The following is a 15,179-nucleotide window of genomic DNA, read 5'->3' on the forward strand; positions in this document are numbered from 1 at the left end:
GATCGATTCACGTAACAGAAACATTTTTTGTAGCGATATTTATTTATGCTTGTATACCGAATGTTTCTTGGTACCGGACTCAATACTCCAACATTTTTCTCGCCGTCCGTCATCCTCTTGGGATTCCGAGACGATAATATAAATGCAGTCTCAACGTCTGTTCTCGACATCTAGCAGTCACGTAAAGCAAACGCACGACCGGTTACGCGATCGAAGCTCTCCCAAGACACGTCCGCTATGTTAATCGCGCATGATCGTATAAATATTCAAACGTCGCTGCTGGACCGCAGCTCGAGCGGACCTCCGACGTGCTACCGGTGTGGGACTACCTTATCTGAGTATCCACACTACTGTCGCGCATAGATAATTAACACCGACAAGTAACGACGCACAAATCAGTCATCTCGCTCGCGGCGATCGGCGATTGGTACGCGTAAGAATGTATGTCCTCCGGCGATGTCCGCTCTCGAAACCGAATGATTAAATTAGCCGCTCAACCGTCAAACTGAAAATTACTGTCGGTGATTTCGGTTTACCGAAATTACGGTACATAAATAATTAATTATTTAATGATGGCTTTCAGGTCTCAATTGAATTTGTTCTGTTTTCGATGTGCTCGCTCAAAGTTTGCTCGGGTTCATCGAAATTCCATCGATTCGCGTTTACGTTATCGCTCGCTAGAGACATTCGAGGAAAGATGCGGGGATGCATCTCAATTATTCGGCGAGATCCGAGAGAGAGAGCGTCTTACCAAAAATCCGTTTGCGAATGCCAATTCCGGGGAAACCAGTTTTGCCGATCGCCGAACGGCGAACGCGATCGGAGAGTCGCCGCAAATGCATACCGGTTCAACCTCGTCGAACGAGGATACCATAAGGATCTTTATTCTGCGCGGGAGGATGCAGCTAATTTGTGAAGCGAGACCGCGATATTTAACTGGCGTCGCTCACGAACCTCTCGTCGCGACTTCGACGCTAACGAGAGGTTTGCACATGTCGGTGCAATTTTGCGTTTCCTTTCCGCTTCTGTATTCCCGTAACTTTACGCAAAACAGCGGGGAATGTCATTAATTAATTGCGCATGAAATAAAATAATTAAAGAAATATATAATTTTCACGCGTTAACATCGGCCTAGATTTGTTAAATATTTAATATTGTAATACAATGAAATTTTATTACAATATTACATTTTCGTTTCCTCGTTACATTTAATTAGCCTGTCTATTCGTTCTCTTTAGCAAACATTCTCGATAACGTTCTTTGTATGTATCGGAACGTTCTAATACCGGGAACAGCCCGGCAACGCGGACTTCGCCGGACTCGATTTAACTCGCTCAAGTACTCGGAATGGTTATTAATTATCTTCGTGCAGACGCATCGGCTAATTGGACGGCGTCGTATGCATCTACCGGGCGAGACGAGCGAGACGTAAATTTTGATTCATCCCGGATCAATGCAAGAAAGTCATCGTCGCCGATTGTTACGTAATTTTTCTCTTGCTCGCCAACTAAATAATAAAGTCCGTCTCTAAAAGGACTGTTAGAGAAAAATGTTTCATTGAAATAAAAATGTTACTGTCAAGGGTAAACGAGAGATAGAATAAATGTTAAAAAAATACGTAAGAATAGAAGGTTAAAGAACATTAGAAATGTGATGTGCATAATGTGCATATTATGCAAATATATTGTACCCTGTTAAATTCGCAGTGTCAAATTATACTCAATTTAAGGCTCCTGGTCCCTGAGTCGAGAATTCTGCGTTGACGGTGGCGCCGTACCGTCGCGGCAGAAGTAAGAACTCTCTCCTCTCACTCTCTCCAATGGAGAATTCCGTCTTGTGACATGTTGACAACCTTATTTTAAGTTGCGGTATATTTCTTTATTATTCGCTCTGTACTTGTGCTCTAACGTTTAACGTATTCGTGAAACTCGTAAAATTGACCGTATGGTAAGATTTGCAAGAAATATATATGCGGAAGGAACATTCACCGCACTCCTTTCGATAGTCGTCAAACGGCTTGTTTTCCGTATGTTTAGGCTTCGTTTTATGGCTGTTTGTTTATTGTCGAGGGAAAAGAATAGTATCCAGTCAATTTTTGAAGTGTGCTGAAACGATCTGTCGTGATTTTTTATTGAAATGTCTTTTTATTTCGGAAAATACCGCAACTTAAAATTAGGTGTTTTCCTCGCCTCGATAGTAAGAATCCAATATGGCCGCGGTGACTACCCAGGAGCCTTAAGTCATTTTTAACCATTCCTATAGGTCGCCACTGGCTCCTACTCCATAAACTTAATTAAAACAATATTAATTTTATTAAATTTCGACATATGGCAGTTAAAAATAACAAAATTTTATTTAACTCAAGGTTTTTTATCCTTTAATATTTAACAGTATAATATATTTATTATAACTCAAGATCACGTTATTATTCGGAATTCTTATTACATAAAATTGAGAGGGTATTCGATTTGGAAGAAAATTGGATTCGTTGTCAGATAAATTCCCCTCGGGATCTATTTGTTACGAGGGAAAAGAGGGGGCGACTGACCAGAGGCGAAGGGGGTAAACGGTTCGTTGAACGTCGGTATCTCGCGACCGTCGCGGTCGGCGTCGTCGACTGCATGTCGATGAAGCGACGAACGGGCGTCGCTGCACCGTGAGAAATCGAATTCCATCGCGCGCGAATGTGTCGCGGTCGCGTGCAGAATCCCGATGCGTCGCGACGCACCCCCGGTCGTTTGTGCGAAGTCGCGCCGCGGAAGATAATAGCGGGCGACGGGCCAACCATCCGTCCGAGACGTGGAGACTGTAAATGCGACAACGAGGAGACACAATCGCGTCGCGTTCTGCTATTTGGATAATGCCGGGCCTCGCCGCGGCCCTTTTCTTACGCGCCGACCTGTCATTACGAGTTCGAGCATGGAAAGACAATACGACGACAATCAGAGGAATTGGAACGCGCGACAATGAGCGCGCCGGTTGAGACGCGCGCGTGCGTTATCCCGTTACAATTGTCTTTCTATTTAGAAAGTATTCGGGAAAAGTGTCATGTATTACACATCCCGCACTTTCTATATTAAACGGAATAAAACGGAATAATATTTGAAATAATTAAAATCAAATTTGCTATCAGTTATATTGTAACATATCTTTTTTTTTGTACGTCTTTCATTTATTTCTAACAATATATATTTGTACCTTAGAAGTAAAGAATCGTATCTCTATCGTTATATAAATTTAGAGAAAACAGAGTTTAAAGTTAATTATTTCTACGTAAATTTCCAATACGACTTTTTTTTAAACACTGTACCTTAAGAACTAGTAATAATGGTCGTCTCAGAACCTTTATCACTATATAATTTAAGCTCCTGCAATCCTGGTATATTATTAGAACAAGTAAATCGATTCCATTTTTACAAAAAGTAGAGATACAATTCTTTATCTCTAAGGTACAGATATGTACACAGAAAAGAAGAACGTTTTTGATTTAAAAATATCTTTAGTTTCTGTGGAAATCTTGAAATCTTCTCTTTTTTCTGTGCATCTGATATTGTAAGTATTGCTATGGTAATTAGAATTATACGATCGATAGCTTCGCCGGTACCGCGCGTCGGGTTTCTCATAAACCACCCTTGAAACGGTGCATCGGGTCGTTACCGACGGCGTACTCGAAAGGGGTGCCAAGCGGCGCTGGGAGCGTCGTCGGGGGTGGCGTCCGAGCGGGTCGCGCTCCGCGACCATGCAGCGGGTGGCGGGTACCCTTTGCTACCCCCTGCGCGCGAGGGGAAGCGAGTCGTGAAAATCGTTCGGGCGGAACAGACCGACGGACGGAACTGCCTGCGGTGGCTGTCATATGGAGCCGAGCGACGGGGCGGCACGTTAGGGCGATCGGTCGGTCCCGCTGCCGCGGGACGAGCGCGCGGGGGCCTACCACGAGGAAAAGCGTGAATGATCGATCCGACAGTTCGGTGAGTGAAGCGAGCGTGTGAGCGGAGCGGAAGTATCGCGCGGAAGAGCGCCCGCGAGGAAGGAAGGAAGGAAGGAAGGATAAGTGTGCCCGGCGGCGTTTCGGCTTCCGAGTACGTGCGTACTCGCCGGTGCAAGGGACCCGGAAATGGGTCAACCCAACCCAACGACGGCCGTTTTCTCGCACGAGTCACTCGGTGGCCTAGTTTCGCCGGGGGCGAGCAAATAAAAAGAGTCGCGACGCCTCCCCCTCTCGTTCTTCATCCGCCACCACCGTCGCCGCCGCCGTCGTGAGACGGCGGCGACGTTACATGCGTCTCGTCCCTCGTTGCCCGTCGACGACGCCGCCGTTGATCGCGAAGAGAATCGGTCTTCCATCTCGGCCGCGGGGGAACGAGTTATGGACTGCCTCGGACTCGGACTTCCTGCTGGCCTTCGGCTAGTTCGGCTGGCGAGAGTCCATCGATTGACTCGCCGCCGCTCCGACGTCGCGATACGGCATTAGACGCGGGGCTGATAGCCGTGCCGCTGGTGCGGGGGGTGAAGGGCTTGCCGGAGGTGAGAATTGAGAAACCTTTACGTGCAGCGTTTTTTATTCGAGTGAACGGACGACGGTGCCCCTCAGGAGGGAACGCGGTTTCGCGGATCCAGGTCCAGCCGTCGATCGCTCCGAGTTAATTACACTGCAGTGAGCGCGATTAATTGGAGTCGATCACGGTGACACCGTAGATCAGATGCTGCGGATCATCTCGACGCGTATCAATTTCGATCCGTATCAATTGCCGTGTTTAAATTTAATCCGTATCAATTGCGGTGTTCAAAACACCGATCAAAGAGAAAAGAGTTCTCTTCTCTCGGGAAAAAGTCTGAAACGAGAATAATTAATTGTAATTCGATACGTAATTACTATGTAGCCAGCGCGTCGTGTCGAACTTGGTGTTTCACGGTCGTCGAAAGGGATACTCTTTTCCCCCGCCCCGCGTTCGATCGCGCTTCCGAGGAAAAAGGGAAACGTGGAGAAAATCGAACAATGTCACCTCGGTGAAATTTCTCGGGTGTTCTCGGGTATTTTAGAAGATACCCTGTAGACCATTTTTAGAAGATAAGAAGAGTTTGTTGGAACGAGTGCTTCTAATTGTGTTTTCGGAGTTAATAAATTATATCAATTTTAGTGTCAAATAGTGCGTTGATCAATTCAATCTGACGATTTACCGTTCCATTCAATTTAATTAAATTTAATCTTCGATATTCGCTATTCCAGTTAGAGCGCACAAAAGAAGATTCGACAGTTCTCAAGTTCGTTTTATTAATTTAATCAGCTAATTAACGTCGATTCCCGGCGGAATTGTTTCCGGAAGATACGAGCGGATTGTCCGGAAGTCGTCGATTTGTTCGCCATAAGATATCCTGAGGTCGTATCGATTATCGGAAAAGACTAATCGAAATCGCGCGCATAACGTCAAATTATCCATCGTCAACTCTCGGCGCGTGCTAACCCATCGTGTCGTAAATGGATCTGGAAATCACGACTCGCGACCTCACCCTCGTTGCGTTGCTCGTCGTTCGATCGCAATGGAAGCGTTTTTTATCTAACTTTTTTTTCGTTCTTGGGGAATCGATGGGGATAAGTAGTTAAAACCAAGAGCGAGACCCAGAGAAGGTTGAAGAAAAGTAATTACGATTAGAATAAATGGCAACAGTTCTTATCCTATTATATATAATTATTTTTTTACTTAATTAGTATTAATACGCACGTTGATATGAAGATTAATATTACTTATAGTTACGAATATATAAATTATACGAAAGTATTTTATAAACGTATATAAATTAATTACTATTTTTTGCTTTCACGGTTTGCGTGCGTTACGATACGCGCCGCATAAAATTTATTATTTTCTGCCTCTATCAACATAATTAATGAAAAGCTTCCGGTGTAAATAAACGGTATTTACACAAGGATTATGTTATCTGACCCGCCGTTGTATCCCTGCATTATTTACTACGGAAACGTCGAATTAATCCCAGTTGCCCGCGTCGTCGCGTAGCGCGCGCGATTAACCGGTGCTAAATTTATGACCCGGCGCGGCGGTGTGAGTAAATCCTCCCGCGCTTCCCTTAATGATGTTCTGACTGAATCTTCTGGCAAAAGGATCCGAAAGGAGGAAGCCGCTACCACGGACACCCTGAAAATGGCGTCCAGCAAACCGCCGGAGATGAACTACACGTGCGAGATATGCGGCCTGGAGGGCTTCAACGACGAGGAGATGCGCTCGCACATGGTGCAGTACCATCTCCAGGGCGCCGCCAACTGCCCGTTCTGCGATCTGGGCGAGATCTCGCCCACGGAGATGCTGGTCCACGTCAACAGCGCTCACTTGGATTACCTGACTCCGAGGTGTGTTAGACGGAATGGATAGAGTATCACTGTTCTTTCTAATTGTGCTTCTTACACGTTGCATCTCTCTGATATTAGAGGATGGAAATATAAGTTTATTTCAACTCGTATTATCACATTTATATAATGTTGTTAATATCATAAATAAGTGAGATATCGAGTAGATTAATTAAAATATAAATTTCTTTTGACTCGTATTATTATTATTATTATTATTGCATTTATGTTGTTTATATATCATAAAAAAGTGGGATATCGAGTAGGTTAGTTAAACTTACTAAATTTTATTTTTACGGAAAGTATTATGGTCATATTAAAGATTATCAGATTAAAAATCATATCAAATTACTATTGGAAAGTGAATACACTGAAGATTTTCCTAATGTCAATCAAACCATGATTCTTATTTCGATTCTGCAACGTACCCGTTATAAAAAGGCAGTCACGGCGTTCAATTTCCTGTCTGGCTTTATCCGCTTTTCTTCCAACAATAAACAAAAGTGATAATAATAAAACAGATCAGTTATATTGCAAGTAAAAAGAAATTTATATTTCCAAAAACTCGAAAAGTCAGAATGTCTCGATAAGAATTCAATCTCAATAACGTAAAAGATATATAGTTAAAAGAATGTATTGAAAGAACGTGTAGTTAGAATAATATGTCTAATTGATGTTGTTTAGCTTAATTAATCCTATTGAATGTAAAACTCGGCTGGAAATATCTATGTTTAGCCCGGGACCAGATTTATTCGCATGCGTCGCTCTTAATTGCGACATCTCCGATCAGCTAACCCGCATCCCGGGTAGACCGCCCGCCATACCAGACATCGCACCTGACAGAATCTAACAGACCCTCGGGTTTCGCCTTTTCAGGTCTCCCACCGTTTCGCTGTCTCTCGTGCTCCTTCGCGTCATTCGGTGGTACGCCCTCCATTCCATAAATCTCTATCTCGATATTGTTACGATTAAGCAATGAATTCGGTACCTTGTCTATCGCCTCCTTGTGCCTACCTGCATACAATGTATGTACGCTAAGCCCTGGTCCAGGTTCTCGTGACAGATATGACATTTCAAGTGCTTTACTTTCTGACGCTGAATGAGGATCTTCTCGTCCACGAATTCACGGTTGCAGTACCAGCACCAGCACTCGACTGCTTCTTCTTCTTGCGGCCCATCTTCCCGCCGGATTACATGGCTGCATTCGAGGAGCGCGCTATTAGCGCTATTGCATCATTCTGTCTTTATCGCTCATCAGGTGTAAAACAAGGATAGAACAAGCAAATAGCGCTAATAGCGCGCTCCCCGAATCCAGCCCTTGTCGCTACTTCGGCGGTGACCGGCGTGACCCTGCTCCGCAAAACGATCCTTGACGTGCCGAGTATAGGTATACGCGGCGCAGAAGGACGTCGGCGCGGCAATCGTCCACACACGCACACACGCACTCACGCGAAAACGAAAACCGATAATGCAAAACATTTTTAATTATGCATAATTCTAAACACACACACGACACACACCGAAAAGAATGACTCCCGAAACTCCCGAAATAAACGAGATGTCACCACCAATCGATATCGTTCATTGGTGTGACTGTCGCGTAGAAATTTATATTTACCGACGCGCAGTAAATTGCTGTGAAAATAAAACCGATAACGAAGTTTCCGCCAGTAAATTATCGGTAACGTCACCGGCATTTAATTTCCCGCCATAACAAGCCAGGTGACTGGACCGAACGATTTAAAGTGCCTGTCAGTTGTCATCACGACAGTCGACACCAATTTGACCAATTTGAACAGTACCAGTCAACAGCGTATCGTCATATCGTCAACAAAACATGTATAGGTGTACTCGCACGGATCTGAGGAGGTTGCAGAATCCACCTAGGCGAGATAAACGGGTTGGCGAAACTGGATTGAAACCGCTGAAATTGTTCATGTGGCAAATGGCGAAGAAGCGGAAGAAGCGACAGCGCGCCAAGGAGCGCGAAAGGGATTTGTTGACTGAAATGTAATACAAATTTTATAACACACAGACGCAGTACTTGGGCAGTACTTGGCACAGTGTTCGCGGCATTCGTATCTGTGCGCGCTCGTGCATAAATATTGTTTTGCACGCTCTATTGCTCCAGTGAACAAAGATCGACGCTGACCCTGTTGTTTGTATACTTGCAGCACCCCGGAGAATGATTTGATGGCGTTTATCGACGACGACTCGCTGATGGACGAGCACAACAGACGGGACGAGTGCCGGGCACTCTCGCCGTCCATGTCTCTGCGACCACCTCATCTGCAGAATGGCTGGGGCTGCAGCTCTCTGGGGCAGCGGGTCAAGCAGCAGCAGCAGCAACAGCAGCAGCAGCAGCAGCAGCAGTTGTCGTCGAGGAAGCCGGATGTCCAAGTGGCGAATCCCAACGTGAATAACAATAACAACAATAACAACAGTAACAATGCCAATGCGGGTAACGGATACAACCTGTTTAGACCGTACTCGATGTGAGAATACAAATGTGTAAATTAACGCACGGCTTCCTCTTGTTCAGTACTGGAAGGTGCGGCGGGTCAAGGTTCACCGCTGCGTTCAGGCCTAAATCTGCAACTGCGCTCGCACGCTTCCCCGAAACTTCCAGTGCAGGAGTGCCCGATGTGCCCGTACAGTTCCGACAGTCCGCTGAGGCTGGAAGAGCATATCAATCGCCAACACTTTGATCTCACCTCACCGTCCTTCCCGCCGGACTCGCCGCCGTCGCGGGACGGAGTCTTCAACTGCCCCCTTTGCGTTACGTCGTTTCCGAATTCTTCTGATCTTGAGTTACATGTCAATATCGAGCACAAAGATATACTTAGGTACGACGCATCCACTTGCAATATTTAACGTAGCGTTCCCTGATAACCGCCAACGATAGAAAATGATAAAAAACTTTTTATTGTTTTTAATATTGTTAGTGAATCGTTTATTTTCTTATTTAGATCTAAAGCGATAGAAACCGATAAGATACGATTGAAAACGATACAGATATAGCCGTTTTTAATCGTTTTCTATTGGAAATGGTTACCAGGGTTTCGAGATAACAGTTAATTAATAGCGCAACTATACGATAAATGAATTAAACGATTATTTATTTTCGTTAGCCCCGCAAACGGAACCAGCTCGCAATCCGATACGGCTACCGTCGGTAGCGACTCTACGCCTGCCTGTCCGGTATGTCTTAGTACATTATTTAAAAATAATGACGACCTAATGGCACACATCGAAGATCACTTCAGCAAGAAGAGCACGCCGTCGCCAGTGACGCCGGACGTGTCAACCGATCGTCTCCTAGCGAAGGATATGGAGAGGAGAGAAAAGGAAGTGAGAAAACTGCGCGAACAGCGCGAATTCGAGATGCTGAGAGCGCAGTACGGTATGGATAATCAGGGTAACTTTAGAGAACAGAGTGTCACCAATATGCAGCGGGCTGTGTATGCGGGCGAGATGACGGTGGCCGATTTTTTCGAGAGACAAATCGAGCTAAGAGTCGCCGAGAGTAGCGGTATCGACGACGGCAGTTCTTGTACACGCGGTAAGTACGATTTACAATGTCTTGTGTGCAAAAAGAGTCCAGTTCTACCCGAGAATCTTCACAACATTATTTATTCTCTTGCAGGGCTGGTCCCGAAAGTACGAGCCATTAGTCAGGCTTGCAGTAACGTAGTGAATACCTGGATGTGTTCCACTGTGGACCATTACGCATCGACCTACGGCGATAAGGGCTGGGGCTGCGGTTACAGAAACATGCAGATGCTAATCTCATCTCTCTTGCAGCACACAGGCTACAACGATCTAGTTTACAAAGCGTGGAGCTCAGGGGCCGGTGGGAACAGCTCAACGGAGAATCCCCTGCGCAGCTCTATGCCATCGATCTCAAGATTGCAGAAGATGATCGAATGGGCATGGGCGCAGGGCTTTGATATTCAGGGCGCGGAGCAGCTCGGCGGTAAACTCGTTAACACTAGGAAGTGGATCGGCGCCACGGAGGTATTCACGCTGCTGTCTAGTTTGAGGATAAAGTAAGTTCCATGATCGCGATCGGTCGCCAAGTCATACGACGCACACTTTTCTCTCCCTGACTTCGTACAGGTGTCAGCTGGTGGACTTTCATAGACCTACCAGCGCGGATGGCGGCCATCCCGAGTTGTTCAACTGGGTCCTGCAATACTTTCAACGATGTGAAGAATTCAAGCCACCTCTTTATCTTCAACATCAAGGTAAACGTTTTTTCAAAAGTATCTTTCATCTTGTATCTTTCAAAAGTTAGCTAACACACTCAACGTTAATAAATTCAGGGCATAGCAGAACGATCATGGGTGTGGAACAGCTAAGGGACGGCTCCATAACCATGCTGGTGCTGGATCCGAGTCATAGTCCGGCGCAAATGACGCATTTCAATAGCACGAGTAGCGCGCCCGGCGCGATGAGACTCGTGCGGAAGTCCACCGCGGCAATGAAGGCCAGACAGTATCAAGTTGTGGCTGTAACCGGTACCATGGATACAGAAGCGCAGTACCAGGTAATATATAGACGTCTTTAAATAGCCCCTTTATTTATTAATAGTACGCACGACGCGTCTATTTCACTTCTCGTATTTCTTCATTTTTTTTCAGCAAAGTAAAGTATTACGATCAATGCGAGTTCCTCAAGACAGGTGAGAGTTGCTGGTCCGAGAAATAATCAAGCCTCGGGCAAAGACTATAGACTACTGCCTCAAACCAATCTTATCCGACATCCTTGAAGTTACGTGACCGTGATGTCCTATGTTCTTCTATCGCTAGCAGACTTACTCCATTGTAGCATATTATACATAGTTGCAGATCATATTATTTAACAATATATTCTTGCATCTCTCTAGCCGTTAACGATGGACTGACTTCTTGAATCGTTGTGCCCGCGCGAAGCCTGTGACGCGGTGGACAATTTTGCGGAGCTAATATTTAAATATCAAAAGATGGCTCTTCGTCGCGTCGCGATTGTCGTTTTAAACACGTACGTAATTTTTTCCCGAACGGAGAAAGTTCTTAATCTTAAATTTGTCGTACTACGTGCGCGTAAATTTCCGCGAAGAAAATTATCAGATCGAAACAGGGACGAAAGGCCCCCGTGGGAAGATAGCGTTAAATCGACCGTCATTTCTTGTCCAAAATGTTCTGCTCAATTTTCGTCGCACCGAACAGGCTGTGCTAATCCTTAGTCGACCAATCGTCTTGTACCGATCGGTTGCACCATTGAAAAAGCCGTGGCAGAGCTTGGAAAACGAGACTTTCGTAGCTGTGATGCTGTTATCAATACGACGCTAATCACTCACATACGTCTAACTAACACACTCTTGGAAACGCTCCAGAATCAACACGGTGTTCCCAGCACTTGTCTCGTTCTACAATCCTACAATCTGTGACAAAGATTTCCATCAAAGCGTTGTCGACTTTTAGTCAATATAAAAAGTGCCGAGAGCCGTACGGTGTATACCTTACGACAAATTTTATATAACAATACGAAAGATATTCTTTGACGCATTTTGATTGCTAAAACGCTTCTATGAAAGAATCTGGAGTGTCTGCAAAAGTGACAAAAAAAATCGCATTTTCATATATTATATATATTATATACTATATATACATACACACATACACACATATATATTACACATCTGCACACTCCGTTATATCGAATTTCACTTGCCCACACATAAAGTACAACTACTTTCATATTAATTAAAAATATTCTATTTAATTATCCAAACGACTTTAGGCTACTTATGTCATAGCTCGTAAGTCCAACGCAATGCTGTGAACGAGAAGATAGATGAAAAAAAAGTCCATTTACTTGTTATTTATATTATACACTCGACGATTATGTGAGTTAGTAAAAATTCTTATTATTACTCTCTTATCATATTTCATAAATTGTACTGATATATTTAAGATCTATTTATTATAGTTAAAAAAAATATATTTGCGATCATTCTACGAGGACGCGATGCCTCGCGAGGACGTCGCGCCGTTGTTTTATAGCTTCGGTATTTATGGTGCACCAGTCAAATGTAAGTTTGTCTTTCAGCCCAGTGTAGGACCACGTTGCAATAACATTATTTACATTATTGACTGGCTGTAAAAACTGTCAAAAAAAAAAAAACCGATAAATTACAACTATAGTACTGAAGATTTCGCCATATATCGATTTAAGAATCTGTTCATTATTTGGAGTGTTCAGGGAAACCAAGCTGTGGAATTGTTATGCAAGAGTAAAACCTTTGCATTAGCCACACATCAAATTAAAATATATGCTTTGTTAGAATTCCCAATACGGCTTCACTCCTTCTATCTCTTTCGTCCTATTCTAATGAATGCAAATAGTGCTGGGATATTTAAGACCGATAAATCTTGTTGAAAAGACGAGTATGATTTTTTTTTTATTTCTAACATATAGTTACATCATAACAGTCTACTTCATATTCCTCGGAGCTCATTCAAAATAAAATCAATTTATTCAGATTTAAACTCTTGTAGCTTTACATAATACTTTATTCTTTATCAAGTCTAAGAAGAAAATTATTTACAAAGACATATACATATAAACCATATATAACCTGAGACTTCAAGATCCATTGATGAGTATGCTCTTTGCGACAAAGATGCCTTTGGTGTCAAAATATTTATTATTCTTCTATATGTTAAATCCCATTGATCGCATACAAGTTTTATGCGCTTCTATGAGGTCGCCACAATTTTCCTCGCCCTTTTCTATAATACTGAAAAAAAATCAGAGTTATAAATTAGACATAACTATATGATTTAAAATATTTTATGTATAAAATAATACTTCAGAAAAATAAATATTAATTTTCTTTGATTATACATAATTTTACGCACCACCTTAGAATAGAATATATACAACTATCGAATGACTGTATTATTAATTAAAGTATTAATTTAAAAATTTTGTTCAACGCGAAATGAGATAGAAACATTTCTAACCTATACCGCACATTCGGTAAATGTTACTTGAATTATATTACATACCATGCGTCTCTCGCCTTCTTGGTTTCAGGACAGGCGCAGCAAGGTTTCAGTTTCTTCTTCTCTTCCGGCTTCGCTTCTACTTTCGCTGAAGCGTTACCCATTTTTATTAATTATAAGGAGAAACTCCGGCGTAAACCCGAATACCATCCAATCCAATTCCAATTATAATATATCAAACTATGGAAGAATTTATCCCATGTAGGTATTCATTATCGTCATTAGTGACTCATATTTTCACGAACAGATGGCGACAGCAGGTAACTCGCGAGTCTCGCGACGCGACAGTCAACACGCGTGCGTAGAAACGTTTCTCTTCGGCAAAACGCCGTTTCCTTTTCCGTTTGGATCTGACTAAGGTTCGTGGCGTTTTTGTATAATTTTATAATATCCACGTTGCGCGTGTCAATCGTAAGATGCATTAATGTCACACGATCCCCGTAGAAATCTGCGGTGTTCGGTTGCGCGTCGCAATTCTATATAAATCGATTTCTCTCGCTAACGAGGTGATTTTCGTTGCAGCGTCAAAATGGTGCAGCGGCTAACCTATCGGCGACGCCTGTCGTACAACACAAAAAGCAACAGAAGGCGTGTGTAAGTATCTATGTAAATAATGGAAAATATTAATTCCAGACGAGATACGTTGATTTCCGTTTGCAGCGAAGTTTTATTTTGATGATAGTAGCGTTGGTCGCGGTAAACAGTTTCAAGAGTTTGAGGTTATGTTTTGATCATTTGCACCAAGCTGCATAAAATTCACGTACAATGGACAGTGAAAATCATTAGATAAATTGAATTATTGTTCACGTTAACATTTGTTTAACCATCATTATTGCGAATATTCAGTCTGCACTCTTCGGAGTATATGTCACATTAGAGTGAATGTTTCTTGGTATAAATTAAATATTTAAAAATTATATTATTAAGAACTGATTGAGGTGAATTCTTGTTTACAGTGTACGTACGCCAGGTGGCAAATTAGTCTACCAATATCTGAAGAAACCTAAGAAGATCCCAAGGTGTGGACAATGTAAGGATAAACTCAGGGGTATCCAGCCCGCGAGACCAATGGAACGTTCGCGTATGTGTAGACGTAAGAAGACTGTCAAGCGGGTGTACGGCGGAGTCCTGTGTCACAAATGTGTAAAAGAAAGGTATGTATTTAACGAAAGCATGTTAAAATGCTTATATTTTAAATACTTCTTCACTAGATACAAGATGGAGAATTATTTGTTTTTAAAGTAAGATTAATCGTTACTTTAATATATAATAATGCATCAAGCATATAAAGTTTCGCATAATGAGCTTGCATATAATTTTCAGGATTGTGCGTGCGTTCTTAATCGAAGAGCAAAAGATTGTCTATAAGGTTATGAAAGCACAGCAGGCCTCGGCAAAGACGAAAAAGGCAGAGAAGTAATCTTGTGCTTTTTATTAATTAAATAAAACACAATAAAATCCCAAAAAATCAGCAATTGCTAATATTATTATAGTATGTCGCATTTGTTGTACTATATTGACTTTGTCTTCGTGAACAAATTCCACAACTTATTTGAGAATAGACCTTTCTTAATTAAAAATCCTATATAAATTAAAAAATCCATGAATCCATGAAACCATCATTTATCGTATGTAGTAAATAAAAGAGAATTATTCATCTGTTCTCATGTTCAATTGCTTGGATTTAAAGAGTGTATTTTTATTTTATTTTTTCATCACTTGACAGTTGTACAAGCTCAGCAGTTGTCTCTATTGAATTCAGTAGT

At 42.7% G+C, this 15,179-nt stretch overlaps 3 protein-coding genes across 5 annotated transcripts; 2 read left to right on the top strand and 1 right to left on the bottom strand.

Moving 5' to 3' along the window:
- Positions 1-3,729: 3,729 nt before the first annotated feature.
- Positions 3,730-12,691, top strand: LOC112465555 (zinc finger with UFM1-specific peptidase domain protein-like). 3 transcript variants are annotated; one of them, XM_025033139.1, is made up of 9 exons: positions 3,735-4,524; positions 6,119-6,364; positions 8,536-8,822; positions 8,904-9,207; positions 9,493-9,923; positions 10,008-10,410; positions 10,481-10,608; positions 10,687-10,910; positions 11,005-12,691. In XM_025033139.1, the coding sequence occupies exons 2-9, from the start codon at positions 6,159-6,161 to the stop codon at positions 11,047-11,049; spliced, it is 2,028 nt and encodes a 675-aa protein (XP_024888907.1). In that variant the 5' UTR covers positions 3,735-4,524; positions 6,119-6,158; the 3' UTR covers positions 11,050-12,691. The 3 variants fall into 3 exon arrangements, with proteins under 3 accessions (XP_024888908.1, XP_024888906.1, XP_024888907.1); XM_025033138.1 differs by having other exon boundaries at positions 3,732-4,524; positions 9,493-10,410; XM_025033140.1 differs by lacking the exons at positions 10,687-10,910; positions 11,005-12,691 and having other exon boundaries at positions 3,730-4,524; positions 10,008-10,378; positions 10,481-10,596.
- An 86-nt stretch (positions 12,692-12,777) lies between these two features.
- Positions 12,778-13,584, bottom strand: LOC112465557 (cytochrome c oxidase copper chaperone). Its single transcript, XM_025033143.1, has 2 exons — positions 13,417-13,584; positions 12,778-13,145 (listed from the first exon to the last, which is right to left on the bottom strand). Exons 1-2 carry the CDS (start codon positions 13,515-13,517, stop codon positions 13,061-13,063), a joined length of 186 nt encoding a protein of 61 aa, XP_024888911.1. The 5' UTR covers positions 13,518-13,584; the 3' UTR covers positions 12,778-13,060.
- A 114-nt stretch (positions 13,585-13,698) lies between these two features.
- On the top strand, positions 13,699-14,972 carry LOC112465556 (60S ribosomal protein L34-like). Its single transcript, XM_025033141.1, has 4 exons — positions 13,699-13,772; positions 13,936-14,007; positions 14,370-14,567; positions 14,737-14,972. Exons 2-4 carry the CDS (start codon positions 13,943-13,945, stop codon positions 14,831-14,833), a joined length of 360 nt encoding a protein of 119 aa, XP_024888909.1. The 5' UTR covers positions 13,699-13,772; positions 13,936-13,942; the 3' UTR covers positions 14,834-14,972.
- Positions 14,973-15,179: the final 207 nt, after the last annotated feature.

This window comes from Temnothorax curvispinosus, unplaced genomic scaffold, assembly GCF_003070985.1.
Source record: "Temnothorax curvispinosus isolate PA1 unplaced genomic scaffold, ASM307098v1 QBEX01015338.1, whole genome shotgun sequence".
Lineage (NCBI taxonomy): Eukaryota > Metazoa > Arthropoda > Insecta > Hymenoptera > Formicidae > Temnothorax > Temnothorax curvispinosus.

Coding starts and splice junctions, on each gene's coding strand:
- LOC112465556 (XM_025033141.1), top strand. CDS start 13,943: ATGGTGCAGCGGCTAACCTATCGGCGACGCCTGTCGTACAACACAAAA. Junction 14,008..14,369: donor AAAAGCAACAGAAGGCGTGT/GTAAGTATCTAT, acceptor TCTTGTTTACAG/TGTACGTACGCCAGGTGGCA. Junction 14,568..14,736: donor CACAAATGTGTAAAAGAAAG/GTATGTATTTAA, acceptor TATAATTTTCAG/GATTGTGCGTGCGTTCTTAA.
- LOC112465557 (XM_025033143.1), bottom strand. CDS start 13,517: ATGGGTAACGCTTCAGCGAAAGTAGAAGCGAAGCCGGAAGAGAAGAAG. Junction 13,146..13,416: donor AAGAAGGCGAGAGACGCATG/GTATGTAATATA, acceptor ATTTTTTTTCAG/TATTATAGAAAAGGGCGAGG.
- LOC112465555 (XM_025033138.1), top strand. CDS start 6,159: ATGGCGTCCAGCAAACCGCCGGAGATGAACTACACGTGCGAGATATGC. Junction 8,823..8,903: donor CAGTAACAATGCCAATGCGG/GTAACGGATACA, acceptor CCTCTTGTTCAG/TACTGGAAGGTGCGGCGGGT. Junction 10,911..11,004: donor ATACAGAAGCGCAGTACCAG/GTAATATATAGA, acceptor ATTTTTTTTCAG/CAAAGTAAAGTATTACGATC.